The sequence below is a fragment of the Meles meles genome, chromosome 2, assembly GCF_922984935.1.
Source record: "Meles meles chromosome 2, mMelMel3.1 paternal haplotype, whole genome shotgun sequence".
Lineage (NCBI taxonomy): Eukaryota > Metazoa > Chordata > Mammalia > Carnivora > Mustelidae > Meles > Meles meles.
In genome coordinates this window covers 48737872-48760250 of record NC_060067.1, presented here as the reverse complement: position 1 = coordinate 48760250, position 22379 = coordinate 48737872, and the positions used below count along the sequence as shown (strand labels likewise).

Genomic DNA, 22379 nt, shown 5'->3' with positions numbered 1-22379 from the left:
TCTTGTCATGGGAAATTTATTTACACTAACACGTGTATGTGGTGGGTTCATGTAACAATTATGGAGTATCTGTTTTTCTCATTCCTGCCCATTCCACCCCATTTCTCTCCAAACTGGCTATATCCAACTTTCCATAAGTCATAAGGTCATTGTATTGGCTTAAGAGGCCTACTTTTCCAATTTCTGCTGACTAGAAGCAAGCAAAAATCCTGTTTATGTCAACAATGCATGCAATTAAACAGAATGGGCAGTGATGTCGGTATGGACGCCAAAATCAAGATGGACCTTGGGCAATACTTCCCAGTTGACAAATATGCCTTTGCAAACCTGAGAGCTGACTAGAGAAATACCATCACGACAATGAGCAAGACTCCTAGTTGAATCGGCTCCCCTCCTCTCTTTAATACTGTTTGATATGCTATTCCTTTTTAACTTAAATTATGAGGGTAACCAAGGTTTGGTCTGGTTTAATTTCATTGAATAACTATCAGCTGGTCATTGGGACAGATGCAGCAAGCCTCTCTTCTCATTTACTTCTGACTTCATCCTCTCAAAAAGAACTTCATAGAACTTCTCTCTTCAAAACGAATCTTCACAACAGCTCTGGGAGGGACACAGCTGAGAAAATGGAATGGATTCAGAGAGGGGGAATCACTTGCCCAAGGTCAAACAGCTCCTCAAAAACAGAACCAAAATTCAAATTCCTGACTCTACAGTCAATGATGGTGTCCCTCTTGCCTTCCAGACATGCCCAAAATGAGGCTCTCCACTCACCAACTGACCTCTACACCTGTCCCACTTTCTGGCCACAGTGAGACTTTGCTTATTCACATCTTGAAGGTGGAGGGGGGGCGGGAGGATGAGGGCTAAGATCCTACCAGGTTGGTACACCTTGTGCCTGGGGAGGGTAGATATCATCTTACCCACAAATATTCACACCACACTGAGCCAACTCCCCAGATCAGTTAAGCCCTTCTTTGGATGAGGATGTCAGACAAATAAGAGCAGCCAAAGCAGAATGTCCTCAGCAATCCCTTCCATGCCACACAGCCCTCCTGTCCCTTGGGTCCTTTCTCGGGGGAATAGGATGAGCCAATAAACAGGGTAATTCGCTTGAGGTTATTTACGGTCTACTCAAGTCTATCCATCTTTGTGAACTGCCTGGGTTCTTTATGCCTTGTCTGCCTCTCCTCCACCTGCTTCCTTCAGCCAATTCATGATTCCCACACTTTTGCCAAGAGGAATAGGTCTAGAAAGCAAGAGACAAACACCATGGCTTGGGGGATTTTAGGAGCTCTGGTCGGGGTGAATGTGGCCTCTGTTGTCTGACAGGAAGTCTGAAGCTGAGCTCTGTATTTCAAATATCCATTTTCACTCTTGCACAAACGAGATAATGGAGAGGCTCTATACCTTACTTTGATCTTCCTAGGCCCTGTGTTAGATACAGAGCAAGGAGTTCACCAGTACTACCAGAGGGATAACCCATGGTCTGCGGCCACTGATGGGGAATTCTGTCACAGCCACTGGAGATCTGCTAACGATCACCACATACATCTGTGCCACTAATGCCCCCTCGCGTCTTTGTCCTCTGGTTGTCTAACAAATGCAAACGTCCACTCTGAATATTTCCGCTCTATGGCTGACATCAATACCAGCCATTATGAGATTTGTTTTTCTCATTTAAGAAAAAATTATACATTCGAGACCAGCGTTCGGAAAAGACAGAAATGCCTTCCACAAGTGCCACCATCCCAGATGGGGCTGGGGCAGCCTCCGCTGGTCTGGCCCAATCTGGAGAAAGGTACAAGGCAATGACGTACGGGAATGCCAAGGGGGTCTGCTGGCAAGTCCTGCCCAGACCATACCACTCGGCACCCGGGACCTCAGCAGAAGCAATTCTGCTACCGTTTCCTTTCTGGGCCCTCACCCTTTCTGAGGAGGCTCTCTGCCTCTTGACCTTTGGTGACCTTAGAATTTTCTGGCAGCTGCTGGAACCAGGATCATCTTTTCAGAAATCTGCTTGGCATCGTTCCGTGACTTATCTTTCAGGCCTCGTCACAATTATTCATGCTTTGGCAGTAACCTAGCTACAGTCACAGTACTGTTCTTGAGCTGCCACTGAAGGTGACTCTGTCCCAGCCAATGGGACAGAAAGGCGCCCGTTGCCTCAGGACCCTGGCTCTAGAAAGCATGCTTCCCATGAGGGCAGGGGCTTAAAGGCTTCTGTTCAGAAAACCATTCTCAACTCCAGTCAAGAGAACAAGAACACAGGTGGGGATGACACAGAGTGGTAATCGACCCCCAAATCACAGCCAATGCACAGAATGCATTCCAAGGCACACTCACTCTACACCTGGACACACATTCATACAAACACCAAGTGCCAACCTCCACCAGGTGCCTCCAGATGAGAGACCCTATCTTTTATCACTCCATGGCAAATATTTTCTGATTTCACCTATTTTTTTTCTCATTAACATCCTGTTTCTAGTGTGTGGCCTGTGCTTCCTGCTTTGTGTATTTTAGGCTACTTTAGACATGACCTCACATCCTGGCCAATTGCACAGTGGCTGCTAATTGTAAAAGGTTTGGTAATGGCCCACGTATCTATGTATGAGAGGAACGAGCACAAAGCAGCAATGTACAGAAAGCAGTACATTAGCATGCCTAAGAACTGGGTTTCTGGAAGTAGACAGACTTGGGTTTCTATCTTAGACTACCTGTCTGGTCTAGGGCAACTTACTTAACCTCTCTGAGTCTTAGTTACCTCATCCGAATGAGGATCATAACAGCTTCCACTTCACAAGGTTGTCGTTAAAGTTAATACTGGAGAATAGAGGGGTGCCCGTGCGACTTGGTTGAGTGTCCGACTCTGGATTTCAGCTCAGGTCATGATCTCAGGGTCCTAGGATCAAGTCCTGCGTCAAGCCCTGCATTGGACTCCATGTTCAGTGGGGAGTCTGCTTGAGGAGTCTCTCTCTCTCCCTTTGCCTCTCACCCTGCTCACACATGCTCTCTCTGAAATAAATAAATCTTTTTAAAAATACTGGATAATGCATATAAACAACTTAGTACAATGCAAACTAATATTATTAGTTATGTTTCCAAATTATGGGATAGCTTTCTCCCTCTAGTGTCTACATGTTCCTGAGATCCTGCTTCGTTATTCTGTTCCACATCTACCCGCCACCTGCCCACCCCACCTCCCCTGACCAATCACTTTCTCTAGGCAGTATTCCTATTGTATTCTATGAGTATTCTATGAGGAGAATGGGCACAATTACGCCTTTTTTTCCCGTCATTTTCTCTGTCTCGTGCTTCAGGCAGATGTTCCCCACCTCACACAGTGAATTTCTCCAAGGTCAGGAAGCCTTACCTTTCACCAGAGGCTCAGATAGCACATACCCCTAGAGCAGAATCCTACGGAAATGGCTAGACCTTTAGAACAAAAGGTGAAGCCCATCTTCCAAATCACACTTTTGCTTTCCTGGGGCTTGACAAAAGCTTCTCATTCAGTTGCAAAATGGTTTGCTTGTTTACCAGGGTTTCCTGCACAGTAGCCTATCTGAAGCCTAACTGAAGGACACACACAGTCAGGAAGCACTGACATTGCCTCTTCACAGTGGTTCCAAAATCCAGTCCTTCCCCATAAGCCAAGACACTCAGCCGTGCTCTGGTTCGTTCCCACATTACAGTATTTCCTATAATTTCTCTCCTCAGAGGCCTGACCTCACCACCTCACTATCTCACTGTACTCTCTCCACAGCACCTCTGTCCCCTCTCTGTGACCTGGTCCCTTAAATTCCCCTTGGTCCCAACAGATCTTTTCTATTTGCTCCCTCATCTGCCTCTGTTCCCACAGACCACCAGGCCTTTGGGCTTTACTCCTGTTACTCTGATTTCTCAGAACTGTCAAGAAGTGGTCTCTCCTTGCCAGGTCTTCAGATTTCTGCGTGGAACTTTCCAGACAACCTGGACATTGTTTCACACACTATTCTACTACATCATTTCTGCCTCTGTGGGTAACCAGCGCCTTGTGGATGGGGATCATTTGTTTAAACTGAAACCCTGTCATTTGTTTTGGCAGTTATATTTATAAGTCTAAGTGAGCTCTAATCCTGTGGCATAAATATTAAATAATAATACTTAACCCACGCATGTTAACTGACAACTTCTGAAGACAGCAAGTAAATCCAACCACCAAATTTTGGGGGCTGGTTAACTTTAAAACGGGAAGGGAAGCATGGATTACTCAACAGGTAGACGCTAAAGCCGAATTACAATTTGCATTTCTACACCCTCTTACTTCAAGAAATGCAACAGCCAAGAAGTAAAGAGTGTTAAAGGAAACTTGGGCTGGGTGGCAATTTCTCTGGAATCAGATCCTGATGCCTGACAATGTCTCCTAAGCAGTTTTTAGTCCCTACAAAGGAAGACTCCAAATAATGGCGAGACCATATAAATGAGAATGATTCTGGACAATGACACTGCTCAATTTTAAGCATATTCTGTGAATTTCCTATTACATCAGTTTCATGATTCAGCATTTTCGATTTCATTTATTTACAGTAATATATGGCAGGATAACCCAAGGTTTCTGCAGGATCCTGGAACATAAAGTAGGCTGGACAGGAAGGGTGTCGCCTCCCGTAAATTTACTATTGTTTAGGAGATTTCAAAGCAGAAGAAAGCAAGCCTTTCTTGAGGACTATTCCCCCACCTTGCTCTGAGGGTCTAAATTATTCTGGTATTCTAAATGAGCTGGTTTTGTAAAATAGGTTTTACAAAGGAATTGAGGAATTGAGGACTATTCCCCCACCTTGCTCTGAGGGTCTAAATTATTCTGGTATTCTAAATGAGCTGGTTTTGTAAAATAGGTTACTGCCATTTAGTTGATGACTGAAACCCAAGCCAAGAAGAGCGCAAATGGTAAACTGACGTGCCTAAGCCAAGCGTATTCTCTTAAATGACAATGTTGAAGTCGCAGCTAAAGTCACCACTCAGGCGGTAAGCGTGTTACAAAGAACTCGACTTCTTTCTGGCATCCGCAACTTGGCTGGCGTGACCACGGAGGAGTTGAAGAGCGCTGGAAACGCTAGGGTTCGTCGCCAGCGCGTTGGCAGAAAACGGTCCGGGCCCTGAGAACCCGGCGGAAACTAAACGGAGGTTCGAGGCGGGAGGCGAAGTTGGGCACGGGAAGGCAGGGAGCTGCGAGACTGTGAGGGAAGCCCAGGACGGGCAGGGAGGGGGCTGGAGAGCCGCGCGCGGCGGGTGGGGAGGAAACGCGGCTGGCGAGACTCCAGGTGGAGCGGGGAACGGGCGGGGGGTCGCAAGGGGAACCTCGCCCGGCTCTGGAGCGCGTCTCGGGAGGGAGAGGAACGGAGAAGAGCGAGAGCGCCGCGCCGCAAGTCCGGTCCACGCACCCCTCTCCGCGCCCCGGGTCCCCATTCAAGGTGCCGGCGCGCCCGGGGCGTAGCGGCCAGGAAGCGAGCAAACTAGCAGCGCCGTACCGCCCGGCGACGCGGAGGTCCCCGGCCGCCCCCGCCCGCGTCCCCGGGGCCCCGCGCGAAGGGGAGGACCCGGGCAGGGTCCGGCGCTCACCAGGTAGCAGAACAGGAGCAGCGCGCTGGCAGGGCCGCCGCCGAGGCCCGGGGGGACGCTGCCGCTCGGGGGGGCCATGGCTGCGGCCCGGGGACCGACCGCGGGCGGCGGGGGTTGTTGCTGCTGCTGCCGCGGCCACCCGAGCCCCGCGCCGCGCCGCTGCATGGCGAGGCCGCCGGGATCCGGGCCAGAGCAGGTCACCTGGTGCAGGGACCGGCCCCCGCCCGAGGCGCCACCTTCCCGCCCGCCCCCGGCCGGGCCGGCCGCAGCGCGCGGGGCCACCTGCCGCCGCCGCCGCCGGACCCGCCGCCGCCACTGCCGCTCCCGCCGTCGCCGCCCCCGCAGCCCCAGCCGAGCGCCGGCTCCTCCCCGCCTCCCAATGCCCGTCCCCTCCCTCCCCTCTGCCTCCCTGCCCAGCCCGCCTCCCCGCAGCTGCCCCCCGATCCCGGCTGCCACCTCCCGGGCCGGCCGGCGCCCCCGCAGGTGGGGACTGACCCCGGTCCCGCCCCCCTGGCCGCCGCCCCCTGCCCGGTTCTCTCTGCTCCCCGCCCGCCCCCGCCCCCCTTTTCCCTTCCTTCGCTTTCCTCCGCCGCCCCCCTTCGGCGCTCTTCCTGCCGTTAGCCCTCTCTCCTCTCCCTCCGTTCCTCCTTTTCCCTCTCCCCGATTTCCCGCTCGCACCTTTCTTTTCCTCACCCCCTCTTCCTTCCACTTTCTGCTTTTTCTCCCCGTCCTTTCTCTCCCTCCCCTCCTTCCCTTTCCGGTTCTAGTCCCCCTCCCGCCTTCTCCGGCTCCCACCCACTCCTCCTGCGGGTCCCGGAGCCCAGTTCCCGCCCGTGCAATGGGTTTTGTTTCGTTGCTTTTTGGCGAGGGCGCCATTCCCGCTGGGCGCGGGGCGAGTGTGCCCCCTGCAGTTGCGCCACGCGGCGGCCCAGCTTCTAGTCCTTTAAGGCTGGATTTTGACCCCTGCCAACCTCCACCTGTCCACCTGCAGGGGTGGGGCCACCTCTCTCGGGCACATTTTTAACCCAGGTTGCGCCCCGCCCTGCCGGCTGGTACGCGGCACGTTCTGGATGTTTCCCGAGGGTTTTGTGCGGTGCCGCCGCCACCGCCACCGCCACCGCTCTTTGTTTTAATTGTCCAGAGTATCGGCGCCCAAAGCGGGTTTGCATTGGATTTGCAGCGCTGTGCCCTGGCTTCCACTTTGGACCGAAAAGAAAATGAATTAATTAGGTCAATGCAATCGGACTGAAGCCCTAAATGAAAGGGTAAGGGCTCGTGAAGTGCACAAACACTTTAAACCCGGTACGCACTGGGTCTTGGGGACCTAGGTTGGAACTGGCTATTGGCAGTATGTGTTCTGCCACCAGTCGGAGGGGCGCGGCTGGACCGCAAGACCTCCAGCTTGCGGCCTCCCGAGGGCTCTAGGAAGCGTGGGCCTGGGTCAGGAGGTTCAGACAACTGCTTGGGCCCCGTGCCCGTGGCTCTGAAACAGTTAACAGGTAACCCACCTTCGAAAGTTCTCAAAAGCTTCCCTTTGGCACTGGTGGATTTGTGCATATTGCAGCTAAGAACAGTTGGGAGTCTGGAAGAATATGGCCCTTGCCCTGTGCAGATGCCACAGCGGTAGTTCAAGTCCAGCCAGGCGACAGGGGAGGCTGGCAGTAAAGATGGGGTGCCCAGGGGTTGTGCCTGGATATGCCCTCAGCCATCTCAGGATAGGCCCCAGCACACTCAGCAACCCAGCTGAGTCATCCCTTTCTCTTTTTAGGTCACCTGAGGGCTGTGCTCCTGGGTCAGGCTCATGGCTCCCAGACACTCACCGCAAGGTCATGTCTTCTATCCGTGGTTCTCAACCTTCAGCATGCATCTGAACCGCAGCAAGGACTTACGAAAGTATACATTGCTGGACAAGCCCACTAGAATTTCAGGTTCAGTTGGCCCTGGTGAGGCTTGAAAAGCTGCCTTTCCAACAAGTTTCCAGGGGATGCTGCTGCTGGTCCACAGACCCCATTTCCAGAACCACTGGCTGATAGAAAGGGTCATTCTGCTCCCATCTCATCTAGCAGCCACCACTTTAAAGCATCTGAGGGCTTCTTTGTTTGACAGATGTCTCCAACACTGTCCCACTTCCATAGACCCAAAGCACTTACAATTCTCCTGTGTGATGTGGAAAATCATTTATTCTATTCAGTGTCTAAGGAGATGAAAGATTTGGTGGCTTGTCCCAGATTGTGTCCATATATATATATATATATATATACACACACACACACATACATACATATATATATAGTCAGGTCAAAGTATAAATTATACATTTTAATGTATGTGGAAGGAAAATTGTTGGCTAGTTCCAGGACATGGGGCTTCACAATATTTCCAGAACCTGTATTCCCAGACTTCTCTGGAGTTCTCTCCCCCTTCATTGCCCACGGACTCAGTTCGTCTTCAGGGAACAAAATGGTTTCCTCCAGTTGTTTGTAATCAGGATTCATGGAATTGAAGTTTTAGAAGCCTGTGAGTTTGAATTTCCCTGACTATCGTCACTGTGGAGGCACCCTCTAAGGCACTGGGTGCCTCTAAGGCACCTATTCTTAGCCTGGTGTATCAAATCTCTGACTGACTAGGCTTCGACTGTGCTCCTACTGTGCGTGAGGCCCCACCCAAGGCTCCAGAGTCCAGAGGTGACTGGTCATCTCTTAATGTGAGGAGCAGCTGGCGTGCAGAAGACTAACCATAACACAATTTTGGTCCTCAAAAAGGGATGTTCAGCTTGCTCTGTGGCCCAGAGCAGGGGGTGGAGGGATTGACTGATCAGTTTTGTACTGGAGAGGGGCAGAAATAGAGAACGTCGGGATTTCTATTCACAGCAGTCTGTGACATTTTGATCCAGAAGCCAGGATCAGTTTTTGCCCTTGCCTCCTCTCCAGCTGTCTGTACCCATAATTTGAAGGGTGTGGTCTGATTATAGAAGAAGACTGTTCATTCCAAAAATATCATTCTTTCCCACCTTTACAATTTATTGGTTTGAATTAAGTGTTAATGCTCCGCTAAACTGTGAAGGTCCCTGGGGACCGTATTTATCCAGTATGGCTCATTACTGCCTTAGTGTGAGTCCGTTTATCCCATCCCCTCTGAGAGACAGTGAGAAAGCAACACCACACTTCAACACGGAACAGGACAGAGTCCCGAAGGAGGATGGTAGCTTCCCTCCACAAGGCTTCTGGGTTGGAGCAACCAGAGGGCTGGAGGAAGGGGGTCAGGGCTGCAGGGAAAAGGCAGAACCTTCACCGAACGTACTTGCCTCAGTGGACATAGAATGGTACCCAAAGCCAGTAGTTCTTGGATGCTGAAATGGTTTAAAATCTATAAAATCAGGAGCCTGGGTGGCTCAGTAGGTTAAGCATCTGTCTTTGGCTCAGGTCTTGATCCTGGGGTCCAGGGATCGAGTCCCAAGTCAGGTTCTCTGCTCAGCAGGCAGTCTGCTTCTCCCTCTCCCTCTCCCCCTCCCCCCTGCTCGCGTGCACGTGCGCTTTCTCTCTTATAAAGAAATAAGTGAATAAATAAATCTTTTTAAAAAATAAAATCTGTAAAATCTCAGGGGCCAATGCATTTGGCCAACTATTCACTTGCCAAGTAAAAATATTTAAAACAAACAACCCTCCCGCCCCAATATGTTCTCTTTTATCAACATTATTTCATCCAAAAGACAGGGTATTTTTACCATCAAAAAATTAGGAAGGGCCTAATATAGTAAAAGAAAAGTCCTTTAAACTGAATATAAGTTGTGAAAAACTCTTGATGGGTCATTTGCTTATTTTGCTGTGGACCCGTAGAAACTTACCTTCGAGCTGTAATGGTCCATGCAGGGGCCCTTGGAAACCACACTTCTAGGTCCCAAGGATGTCTCAGGTAGAGCGATCTGGCTGTGCAGAGACACCTGATCTCTGAGTTATAAGAAGGGGCAGGGAGGGCACTACGTAAGAATGGGGAAATCTCCTTCTGCCCACTGCCCTCCTACATAAACCTTTGGAGCCCAGGCAAATGCCACCAGCTCTAGGGAACCTTCCCTAGTGACCTCCAGTCAAAAAGCGACCAGTCCTTTCTCTCTCTCCTGCAGCTCCATTAGGCAGCTGGCTAAGCTTGCATCTTGTTCCAGTCGGTCTGTTGGCCTGTTCTCCTCAAGTGGATTGAAAGCTCCTTGGAAGCAGGGGTTGTGTCTTAATCAGCCCTGGGCACTGCCCCCATGCCTTCTACGTAGAAAGTTCTTAGACTTAGTCACTCAATAAAATCGACTTCATCATCTTCCTTTTTCATTTTGTTTTCTTTCCATCTTTCCTTTTCTTCTTGTCCCCTTATCACCTCTATGCCTTTTTTTCCTTCAGTATTCAGTGTTATCTTCTCCATCTCCTTCCTGTTAGTACCTGGCTTTTCCAGAGTTCTCTGGAATTCTGTACACACCCACTCCCTCCATTCCTTTCTGCAACTTCAGATATGCGGGATAAAGATAAATGAACTGTGACATTTGCCTTTGACATCAACATAAAAGAGAAGAAAGCAAAAACAGAAGAGAAGATTGCTGTCAGGCAACACGCTGCCCATCCCCATTGGAAAACCATGGCCTTTTTTTCTGCCAAGGTTGACCTTCAGGATCCAGTTAAATCCTGTTTGCAGCAAAAACAAAACAAAACAAAAACCTTTTTCAGCATTTAGCACTTCCATTTTTCTCATGAAAAATTGAGAAACCTAGGCTTTGGGCTTCCCTAAATCCGTTCCTATCTCTGTTCTTCCTTTTTTTTGAATCCTCCATATTTACCAAATACTTCCTGTTCCTCCCTTCCTTAAAACGTTCCACCAGGTACCATCATCATCTCCTCATTCCCACACCCCATCCTTTAAGCTTTATGTCTCTGTGACTCTACAGACTCCTTTCCTGTGGGCCGTGGGACCCTTGCGTTGAGAAGTTGTGCGGAGAGGGGATGGAAGCCCTTGTGTGAGCTGGGACTTTTTCCATGCATTTCTGTGGGAATGCTGAAGGTCTCAGAATCACCCACTCTGTAGCCTTGGTGTACTCCTAAATGAGCTCTATTTCTGGGCCTGTCAGATGAAATGCTGTTGCTCCCAGTTATTTTTGGCTCCTTGCCCTTCTGAATAGGTGCACATTCAGCTCAATTCTCCCCCGACCCTGAGCTGGGAAAAAGCAGGCAGCTTTCCTTTGCCACGCCTCCTCTCAAGTCAGGAGCATTTGCCCCGTTAAGGAGCAGCTATCACAAGTGCCCTGGACTGCATCCCGGCTGTTTGTGCTGCCACCAGGCCCGGAAAGAGGGGAAGTCCCCTCCCTGGCCCCCTCAGACTACTGGTGGCAAGATTTGTGAACTGAACATCCCTGGGCAGGGCAGCTAGGTATCCAGGACCTCCTCACTCCTATAGAGGTCTGAGCCCTGCCCCACTGGCCGTGGCTGCGAACTTCTCCCACCATCCTTGGGGGTCTTGGGATGGTAGGGGTACATTTTAGGCTCAGTGAGCACAGAAATATCTATATACCGAGGGTGTGAGGAAATTTCTGTATACCTTGAGAGGTATACAGAAGGTCAAGGGCATGCGTCCGTGGTTGGAAAGATCTCTTTGGATGAGCGTGTTGAGAAGAGCACGTGTGTGAAAAAGAGGAGTGGAGGGAAGTTGGGTGTGGATGCACAGATCCATTTGGGACAGGGAGCAGGGGGTTGGGGGGGCGGATATCGACTGGGCACCTAGGAGAGAGAGTAAATAATTGAGGAAAGAGAGTCCACGTGAGACCTTGGAGAACCGGGTGCTGTCTACAAGTCCTGACAGATTTTGTAAGTGCATCCTGCCACTGACATCGCGATCCTTAGGCAGGCATTAACATCGACTGAGAGCTTTCAGTCTATCCGGTAATAAACAATATCAAGTAAAATGAAATGTCAAGATCAGCTGTACACACATGGATACTTAGTGAGGTCCATATAAAATCCAGAATAGCCTAGAGAAGAGAAAGCCAGACCAGTGTTCTCTTAATAGCTACTTATCGCTACAGCTTTTGGCTGACAGATTTCTTTCTTTCTTTTCTTTTTTTTTAAGATTTTATTTATTAATTTGTCAGAGAGAGAGAGCGCGCACGCACAAGTGTGGGGGAGGGGGGGCGGCTTGACAGCAGGCAGAGAGAGAAACAGTCTCCCCATAGAGCAAGGACTCCAATATGGGGCTTGATCCCAGAACCCTGGGATCATGACTTAAGCTGAAGGCAGCGCTTACCCTGTTTACCCAACTGAGCCACCCAGGCCCCCCTGGGAGATTTCTTTTTAAAGTTCTTATCAAGTGTTACTTTGATGCATTGATTCATTCAATCCTCGCGACACGGGCAGCAGCAGCCTCATTTTACAGAGCAAGGAATGGAGTCATTTGAAAGACTTCAGGTTCATGGTCACGAGGGGGCCAAGCCACTTTGGCTTAGGCAGCCTTGCTCGAGGACTCCAGCTTCCACCACTCTGCTCCACTCCTGCTGTGACAACCGGTGGTGGAGAGGCAACAGGTGTCCTGAGGTGTGTGTGTGTGTACGGGGGATCATATCTGGGTTTGAAACTTAGATGTCTGTCAGGGCCTCCTGGAGTTAAGGACACACATTACCATGTCAAACCATCTGTCCAAGGCCATCCCACCACTTCCTAGCTATCTTATCTTGGGCGGGTCACAAATCCTTTTTGAACCTCAGTCTCCTCCTCTGTTAAGTTGGGGATAAAGTCACCAACCTGGCCACTGATGTGCATGGGTGAGGGCACACGGCAGCTTGTCAAGCCCTAGACAAGAATGAAGTGCCATTTGTATATTATTCACACTTGTCTACTTCTGAAAAAAGGCTCACAAAGAAAGATACATCCCTTATAAGATTATGAAAAATAGAGGGGCAGCTGGGCATCTCAGTTGGTTAAGCATTCGACTCTTGATTTTGGCTCAGGTCCTGATCTCAGGGTCATGGCATTGAGCCCTGCATTGGGCTCTGGGCTCAGTGGGGCGTCTCCTTGAGATTCTTTTTCTCTCTGCCCCCCCTTTCTCTCTAAAAAAAAATAATAAATTTTTTTAATTTTGAAAAAGAGAAAAAATTTTATAAATACCTGTGGTGGCATGCCTCCAAAGATGACCCCACCCATGAAGCACTTTTCCATACTATCCCTGGAGTAGGGAGGGTGTTTCCTCCTAGGGAGGGGGAAGCCAGCTGCCCTGGTCAACTTTGACCACCATCATGGTCTAAGAAAGTCCAAGCTAGCCATGTGGAGGGAGAGAGATGCTCTGCTGGCTTCCAGCCATTCCAGCCATCGTGTGGGCCCGATGTATGAACGAACAAATCGTCTTGAACATTTATCCCAGTCAAACCTTAAATGACTCCAACCCAGTCGCCATTTGACTAAAGCTCCCAAGCAAGACTTGCCCAGCCAAGTCCCATCAACTCGCTGAACCATGAAAAGTAAAAATAAATTGTTGCTTTGAGCCACTAAGTTTAGGGGTGGTTTGTTGACCACAGTGGGTAATGGAAGCGGTGCCCTAGGCTAATCTTACTTTGATAACTGAACAGTTTCATTAGCTTCGAGCTCCCTGGCATTCAAAGCAAAAAGGGAAGCAGGATGGATTGGATGCTCTTCTTATTATCTTGAGTACTATGATTTACCAGGATGGATAGTTCATCAGACTCCTCTCCTTGTAGTCAAATCAGAGTGAAAATTTAACTCTCTTTCTTACATGAGAATCTCTTCTGTCTTCCCAAAATTATAATTGTGCGAATTCTATCATCCACCTGGCTAGAGCAAACCAAAGAATTGCAATTGTCACTCACGAGAAAGTATTCATTGCATCTGGCCCAAATCTTTCACACTATAGCTCAAGCCCATTTTCTCCTGTTTGGTTCTCAGTGCATCTTCTGCCTCCTGCCTCCTTCCCATCCCAAATTAAGTCACAAACGGGCTCAGTGTCTCCGGGGTCCTAAGCAGCCAAAATTAATGATTAAAATAGAAATGCTGAAAATAGTTGAAACTGAAGCAGATTGGATGATTTATTCAAACCTTCAGGAAAAATTACTATTCAGCCCAGAATTGGAAATTAGACTTGTGGTTCCTAAGAATGCAACCCTTCCCTGGTGCTAACCCCCCTAAAAAGGAAAGGGAAAAGAAAAATATGTAAAATAGACACATGACAGTCTTTGTGTTCTCTAGAACCCATGCTCTAGGAGGTCAAGAACCATATCTGCCTTCTGAATATCACAATGCTTAATGTCTTCCTGGTGCTTATTAAAACTTGTCTTCATTAAGTGACCTTCCAAGTCTACGATAATAAAAAATATAAAGCTGAGTATAAATCAGTGATTTCTATTCTCTCCAGTGTGACCTCAGTGAATACATGTTGTCTGCCTACAGGTCCTGTCCTGGAAAGACTGGGTTAGCACACGGGGTATTTGAGGTCACCTCACTTACTTGGAACCTGAACGAGGCCCAGGCAACCCTAAGAAGGTAGTGAATTTTATCCTTGGGTCCTTGACCTCGTTTTCTATACTCTTCCCCTTATTTATCTTCACACCCCTAAACTGGACTTCCGAGTCCCTGTGGGGAACTGCTCTGTGGGTAGCCGAAAGGTGAGCAGAAAGGACCAGGCTCAAATCCCAGCTGAGTTCTTTATCCCAGATTTGTGCAAATGCTTTCCAATCCAATCCCCAAGACATTTCACATCCATATTTCAGTTCATTGTCTCAACAATTTCTGTGGAATCCTGTGAAATAATCCTGTTATGGGTGGCATTGTGTTCTCTAAAAAGATACGTTGGAAGGCCTAACCCTGGGTGCCTGCAAATATTTATTTAGAAATAAGGTCTTTGCAGATGTAGTCAAGTGAAGATGAGATTGTGGGGTGGGCCTTGACCCAATAGGACCAGAGTCCTGACAAGAAGATGGATGTTTGCTCCTAGACATGTACTGAGGGATGACAACGTGAAGACCCAGAAGGAAGAAGGCCATATGAACACAGAGGCAGGGATTGGAGCTATGCTTCCACAAGTTCCAGGAACATCTGGGACTCCCAGAAGCTGGAAGAGGGAAGGAAGGATCCTTGTCTTGTGGCTTCAGAGGGAGCACGACTTTGCTAGTGCCTTAATTTTGGACTTCTACCTTCTGCAACTGCGAAACAAATTCCTGTGCCAGTTTGAGGCACTTCGTTTCAGCAGTCCTAGAAATCTAATATATAGATGTTGTCATTTTCCCTATACTTTTTTTTAAAGATTTTATTTATTTATTTGACAGACAGAGATCACAAGCAGGCAGAGAGGCAGACAGAGAGAGAGGAGGAAGAAGGCTCCCTGCCAAGCAGAAAGCCTGATGCGGGGCTCGATCCCAGGATCCTGGGATCATGACCTGAGCTGAAGGCAGAGGCTTTAACCCACTGAGCCACCCAGGCGCCCCTTCCCTATACTTTTTTTAATGAGATGTTATTGGGTACCTACTGTGTACCAGACTCTAAGCTATGCTCTGGAACTCACACCCAAGAGTTCAGGTTGATATAGAGCACATCAAAGACCCAAGCCCTCTGATAAGTTTCTACGCTCATTCTGTTATGTCTCAGGCTCTCTTCCCCAGCATCCTCATGCCCAGGGACCATCCCCACTGTATGGTCTATGCCCATTCCCACAACTGTCTGAGAGGTAGGCAGTGCTGGGGCTAGAAGAGGCTTGGAGGATCTGATCCAACCCCTTGGTGTTCCAGCCGAGCCTCCCGAGGTGCAGAGGCATCGGGCTACCAGTTAGAAAGGCAACACCGAACTCCAACACATCTTCTCACTCCCTGACGCTGATTAATTCATGTTATGAATAAATTCAACAAACAACAAATGTTTGTCGAATGAGCACTAAATTATTAATCACTGATAACGAGAATGTGTTCTACTTCCCTGGGTGCTCGAAAGTGAGACAATGCCTGGACCCAGAGACGCGAATTTCTGACCGTGGGATGTGGCACTGGAATTTGGGGCGGGCAAAGCCGGACAGGGAGATTTGGGGCGAGGGTCGGGCCTTTCACTGACCGGGCATCTCAGATCCTTAGAGCTACTTCAGTGACTGCTCAGGATAGAACTGGCTGCCTCAGAGAATTCTGGAGGTGGCTGAGGAAAAGATTGCTGTCCTCTGTACTTTGAGCGGCGGTGAAGGGCTGTGACCAGTACCCTCTTGGATGGAGAAGGAAGCACTGCCCTCATTAAATGCATGTACCACGACCGCTGTTTTAAACTCCAATACTGCTGAACAATTCAGAAATAGATCCATTATAGGTCTGCTTTGGCCCCAGGGCTTTAACACAGGTCACTAGAAAATCTAAGATTGCACAGTAATTCAAACTCTTAAGAGGGAAAGGAAAAAAGAAATCACTTCAGCGCTCCCCCCACTCCACCCAAAGCCCCTCTCTCCAGTGTAACAGGGAGCCCCTCTTCATTTCTGAGGTGCTTTGGAAAAAATAGCTCTTAATGTTGAACTTGAAATCTAATTTTTTCTCCAGCTATTAATTGATAAGAGCTGCTCATTTTACCTCTCATGCTCTGAAGTAAGATTACAGTGTAAATAAACTGGGTCAGGTTTAGCAGGGTGGACGTGAACTGTTCCCTAATTCCCCTTAATCGCTGGTAAAGGAATAACTAGGATTTGAACGTCAACATTCAATAAGCAATTATGCCGCTCCTTCAAATACGATCTAAATTAGTCTGCGGTTCCCTCAAAGAGAATCCAACGAACCTCCAAACCGTGCTCTTCAATGTTTTGTTCTAGCCCTTGAGAGGAGTCGGGATGGCAGGAGGGATTTGATTTGATTTATATTAATTTTATTTTATCTCTTGTTTTACTCTTGTTTTACTTGAAACAGATCAGGGAAAAGGGGTCAGTAAACAAGGGTTTTCTCGACTACTGATCACCACACCGTACTCAGCATTTCATGAGCCTGGCTTCTCGTTTTCACAGCGCGTTAGATTCATTATCTAATCAGTAATCTCACCCTAGAGTTCCGAGGAGCTTATGACACCCGCTGAAGTTAATGAAGGCTTTTACCTGTGGATCTGGCGCTAAATCACTGATTGACCGAGAGTCTGCAATGTGGTAGGCACTGATAGGATGGACAGAGGGGAACAAGAATTAAACAGGAGGAAATTAAGAAGAAGAGGGCGAAGATGCGGGAAATGAGGAGGGGCAAGGTACCAAAGGAAGTCGGAACTTCAAAACACCTCGTTAGGAAAATGGGGCAGTTAAGGAAAACCTCACCAAGTAATCTGCTTAAACTTTAATTAATTATTCATTTATATATATTTATGTGGCACACTTTCTCTTGGGAACCCAATGTGCTTTGCAAACATATTAAATAATTAACTGTCTCAAATCTGAGTGAAGTGGAGAGGGAGCAAAATTACTCCAGAAAAGGACCAGCGGGTTGGGGAGTGATGAATGTGCCTCACTTTGAAAAGGCAATCCCCTGTGATACCCACCAGTGATCACACAATAGAAGACATCTTCTAGGAGCTAAGATCACTATGGTGATCTGTCCTAGCACCTTCCAGACTAAGCAGCATTTGTTAATCAGATAAATGATGACAGAGAGAGGGACAAACAGGCAGACACCCAAATTGAGGTGAATTATGTAGAAATCCAGTGTATTTTGAGAAAGGGTGTTAGCAGAAGAAAGTCAAATGGATTGCATTAAAAAAAAATACTGCCTTCAAGACAAAAATAAAAGTTAAAAAGTATTGTGGTACCTGTTTGGCTCAGTCAGGAAAACCATGTGACTCTTGATCTCAAGGCCATGAGCTCAAGCCCCACATTGGCCAGGGAGCCCACCTAAAATAAAAATTAAAAAGAAAATTAAGAAGTATTTCAAATCAAGAACATCAAAAGTGGCATAAAATAAAATGAAATTGCAAGGGCCAAATGCCAAATGATGAGCAATAGCATTTAGTAAGTTGTTTTAAAAACAATTCTGACTTTCTGAAATTATGTCCTCAATGCATCGTTTGCATCATTGACAGGACACTTAAAAAAAAATACCTTTAACACAAGTGGCTTAGACACCTTTCTGGAAAGTATGAATGTATCTGCCAGATCAGTGGAGGGCAAAAACAAACCAAAAAAAAAAAAGGGGAATTAGAAAAGAAAAACAAACAAACAAAAAAAAAAACAAGAAGTGAAAGCCACAGCTGCTGGGGTGAATGGGGCAACCCCATACTCAGCAGAAGATTCCTGCCTTCGGGAGTCTAAGTGCTCTCGATCAGTTACGGGAATGGACTTCTGGTCACTGCATCTTAAAACTGGTAGAATGGACTCCACCCACGCAGGAGGACAGGCCTGGTCCTTGGAGAGGCCATTTTCATGTACAGATAGCCTGGTAACACATCGCCCAGCAGCTAATGTGGAAACATGGCCAACTGACCTATGGCAAGTTTCAGTGTGAGAGAGAGCCACTGATAAAGACAGGCCTTCTTACTTTTTTAAAATGGAAAATAGCCTCAGCCCAAGACCACCATCAGGAAATTAAGATAAAAAAGGGAAGGGTGGGGAGTCTAAGAGAAGAAGCTTTTTTAGAAGCAAATAAAACCATTCTATTGATTCCAAACCCCACCTAGAGCCTTGATGGCTTTCCATTTTTATTTTATTTTACCTTCTTTTTAAAAAGAATTTGTCTGCTGCCTGCCTTCTCTCTCCCTCCTTTCCTTCCTTCCTTCTTTCCTTCCTACTTTCCTTCATTTCTTCCTTCTTTCCTTCCTTCCTTTCTCCATTCTCTCTATCTCTCTTTATTAAAAAGAAGCAACTTGGTGTGGGAAATGGAATTGGTTCTCCACCAGTTTGCAAATGAGGGCCTTTGAACAATTCCCTTGAGCCAGCTCTATCCATTGAAAATGATGACAGCCACTCTCAGGATTGTCTTCAGGATTCAAGGAAATGGTGGCGGGGGGATGTGCTTTGCAAGTGACACAAATGTGGGGTTATTAGTATTAGTTTGGACAGGGAGGAAAGTCTTACTGTCCAGGGCACACACTTCCGAGTGTCTGATTGAAAACTCGCAGATCTCTCCTCCCACCTCCTTCCATAAGACAAACATTCCATGCTGCTGCCCCTGGAATGTTCCAGAATCATGCTCCAGTTTTAGAGATGTTGATCGCCCATAATTATTATTTGCTTTCCCCCCTCGGACAAACCCCAGTTTATCTGGTTCACTTCAACATTAGTCAGGGATCGGTCTTCAGCTTTAATGTAAACGAACCAACATTTTCCTGCCTAATCCTCCTACTTCCACAGCATAGACCACAAAACACGACAGGGCACAAGACAAGCCTTCTCTTTGTATTCCTCCAGGGGCTAGAGATAAATTCTTCTTCCATGAGATAAACAGACAGGCTGCCTCGAGTGACGTCTGTCGGGAGCTTTCTGTTATTCACACCAACTAAATTCTTCTAACTCCATTCACATTTTTAGTACAGATTGCTTATACCTTCTAAGCTAAAATACCAAAGGCTTTTCCCATTGTGTAAGCCATGGTATTACTGATATTTTAGGCAGTATTTTATTACTATTATTTGTACTGTGAAATCTATTCAGTGATATTTGCTGTATCTATAACATACATACATACATACATAGAATCTCTTTTATATATTGCGTATACAGAGCAATGATGTATATTAGAGATGAGCTTAAACATATTTTGCATATATAATAAATTTACATAATTCACCTATTTTTTTATGTACACAAAGTAAGGTTAAACTTGTGTATGTCTAATCTCAACTCCCCAGATTCAAATTTAGGGTGGTTAACAGGTACTTCCGTGACATTTCTAAATCTTGCATCTCCAATTATATAAAAGAAACATCTGCCTACCTAACCAATTTAACAAAAAGAAAATAGGCAAAATACTGAGGAAGCCTGGCAGCCTCGGATGTGAGAAGTAACACTCTTCAAATGATAATGCTGGGTTCCCCAACTGTGATCTCATTAAACTTCACAACACTCGGACAAGGGATTCAGTCACTGCTTTTATTTTTCTTTTCAGAGAAAAGACAGTGGAGATCCAAGGAGATTTAGCCAATTTTCAAGGTCACTCACACACAGCATGGTAAAGAGGCTGCAGCTAAACACCTTGGGTCTGCTGGGCAGCAGTAACCCCACTGGCCAGTGGTGGCTGTCCCCACAGAGGACGGGGCCATCGGACCCCTGTCAGAGACTTCATCCTCTTGGGAAATTTTACAGAGCCTTTCTAATTCCTCCGGACTCCGGCTAAGCATTTGAATGATTGTATTAGAACTCTTAATACTTTCCCATCTCCCACCAAAACTGAGCTGGGGAGAAATGTTTAAAGTTTCAAGAGCACAGAGATCGAACAATCGCTTCCATTTTTTTTTTTTTATTCCTCTGCAAAGGAAGAAATAGGAAAGCTGTTTGTGCATTTCAAACTGAAAATTTCAAAGTTGACTTGCAGAATCACAAGCTCGGCTCCCCTCAATGAATAGGTAGGGATCTGCCCCTTTGCTGGGAGTTTTGAGGAAGGCTTGTGATGGGTCATTTTCATATATATGCTACTTGTCTCACTAGTGTGAGAAGGAAAGCTGATTTGAGGTTGAAAAAACTCTAGCCATATTCTGTAAAATATTTTTTAAAGCTGTTATGTAAATCTTCCAATTTTTGGCAATGCTTATTGTTATTTCACAAAACCCTCTGCACTAGGTGTGTAAGTAGTAACTCCTGTATTATAGGGGCTGGGGGGGGGGGGGGCAGTGACTGCTCCCCATGGGACATTTGGTAATGACCGAAGACATTTTTGGTTGTTATGTTACCACTGGGAGACAGGGTGCTGTGCTATTGCCTTTTAATGCGCAAAGGCCAGAGATGATGTTAAACATCCAGTACACAGGACAGCCCACCACAATAAAGAATGATCCAGGCCACAATGTCCCCAGCACCAAGGTTGAGAAATCCTGCTCTATGACAATCATGGTCAAAGTTCAGGAAATAGTTGCCTTTCCCTTTCCTTCCCCCTGCCCGGAATTCTGCCCCTTCAAGATTTATCGTTGCTTAGAACGCTAGGCATTGTAATAGCTTGAACTGAAAATATTTTTTCAGATCTTTTGAATCTCCAAATGTTGACTACCTGGACACTGAGAAGGCTATTATGATGCATTTTATTATTAGCATTATAAATGGAGTCAAAAAGTTTATATTTTGAATTTACCTGTATTTCATCTCGGTTGTAAATTGAAGCCCCAAGCACACAAAAGCCACGTATCACCTTTCAGGGGAGAGATTATGCCAGTTGGTTGGGTGCCTTGTGTTCTATTAAAGTTAAAACCAGGCTTCCCTGTCAGTCCGTTACAGTTAAACACATTCAGATCTGCAAGCAGCAAGCACGAGCTTCCTGCCCAAATTGCTCATTGTGCGCAGAGGAGAGAGCAGATCCGGACCAGTGGAGCATGTCCCTCTGCCACCCCTGAGCATCCTCCCTATTATCCACTCAGGCCTGGGAGACCAGCCTGCCTGACAGCTCACAGCTGTCGGGGGACACCTGTAATTGAGTCAAGCTGCTGACCAGGGACTGTGTAAAGACAAGAATAAAAACTTTTAAAACCCTCTTTCTCATATATCTCTGAGACCCACGGGCCCCCCTGTGAAATGAGATCTCTTCCTGTCCTCCACCTATCCTCTCCCATGTGTCAACTTTGCTTTTAAGGGCAAAGCTCCATTAAGATCCCAAGGCTGCCCTCACTGTGCTCACTCTACCCCTGCCTCACTGACCGTCATTCTAATCCTCAGGTAAGTCATACTCTGTCCCACCACAGGGCCTTTGCATAAGTGATTCTCATTTCCTCAAACTCCCCTCACCTCCCCCACTCTACTTAGTGAACTCATCTGTTCATTTAACAGATATCAGCCCAGGCAACACTTCCTCAAAGACACTTCCCAGACCTGTCTAAGTCAAATCCTTCTAACACACATTTCCATCATACCACATTCCTCCTTCAAAGTATTCACACTGAGGTCTTACAATTATTGGAATAATGTCTATTAGGACACATCACTGCACCCCGAGCACCAAGAACAACACTTGTCATATAGTTGGTGCTTGGTATCTCTTGCCTGATCATCTAATTAAACAAATGAATAAGTGAATGAATGAACAAATGAACAAACGAATGAATGAATGGAACAATCCTAAGATCTAAAATCAAGAACAGAGCCATAGATATGAAACTGTATGTGTGGCATCTGGACTGTCAGCACTTGGTATTTAGATTATTGAAAGGAGCAGAAGAGAAACCTTGCCTACAAAAGATGCAAATGAAAAAAAAATTGTATACTTCACTTGGAGCATCATTAAGTTAGAGAACAACTCCCACACTCTGCTCTAAGATGAAACCAACATCCAGATTCTCATTGCAAACTTAGTTTCCCTAGAATTCCTAGAATTTTCTTCTTCTCCCTCATCCCACTGCTTCCTAAACGTGAAATATCCACAGCTGTGCCATTTCTTTACATTTTTGGGGCGAGGTCAACTTTTCTTCTCCAGTTGTATGTTGTGCAAAACCCAAAAGGCCAGCACTACCATTTGAGATATTTAAATGTGACTTTGAGAAATGAGTCTGTCTTAGATATAAAAGCCTACAGTCACCATGATGAACATGACTGCAATGTTTAAAATCCCTAAATAAAGAGATGCAGCACTTCCTGCATATTCATTGCTGAAATGAATATTATATATGATTCCT

At 46.9% G+C, this 22379-nt stretch overlaps 1 protein-coding gene and 1 long non-coding RNA gene across 3 annotated transcripts in view; one reads left to right on the top strand and one right to left on the bottom strand.

Moving 5' to 3' along the window:
- SEL1L3 (SEL1L family member 3) overlaps window positions 1–5933 on the bottom strand; it is a 102978-nt gene extending 97045 nt beyond the window's left edge. The window contains exon 1 of the mRNA XM_045989701.1: window positions 5602–5933. Coding sequence (XP_045845657.1) covers window positions 5602–5766 — 165 coding nt within the window. The 5' untranslated portion in view covers window positions 5767–5933. The remainder of the gene's footprint in view (window positions 1–5601) is intronic.
- A 119-nt stretch (window positions 5934–6052) lies between these two features.
- LOC123932066 lies at window positions 6053–21217 on the top strand. 2 transcript variants are annotated; one of them, XR_006816394.1, is made up of 4 exons: window positions 6053–6084; window positions 6743–6866; window positions 7370–7427; window positions 20982–21217. It is a non-coding gene; the product is annotated as an uncharacterized LOC123932066 (long non-coding RNA). The 2 variants fall into 2 exon arrangements; XR_006816395.1 differs by lacking the exon at window positions 20982–21217 and adding an exon at window positions 9722–9896.
- Window positions 21218–22379: the final 1162 nt, after the last annotated feature.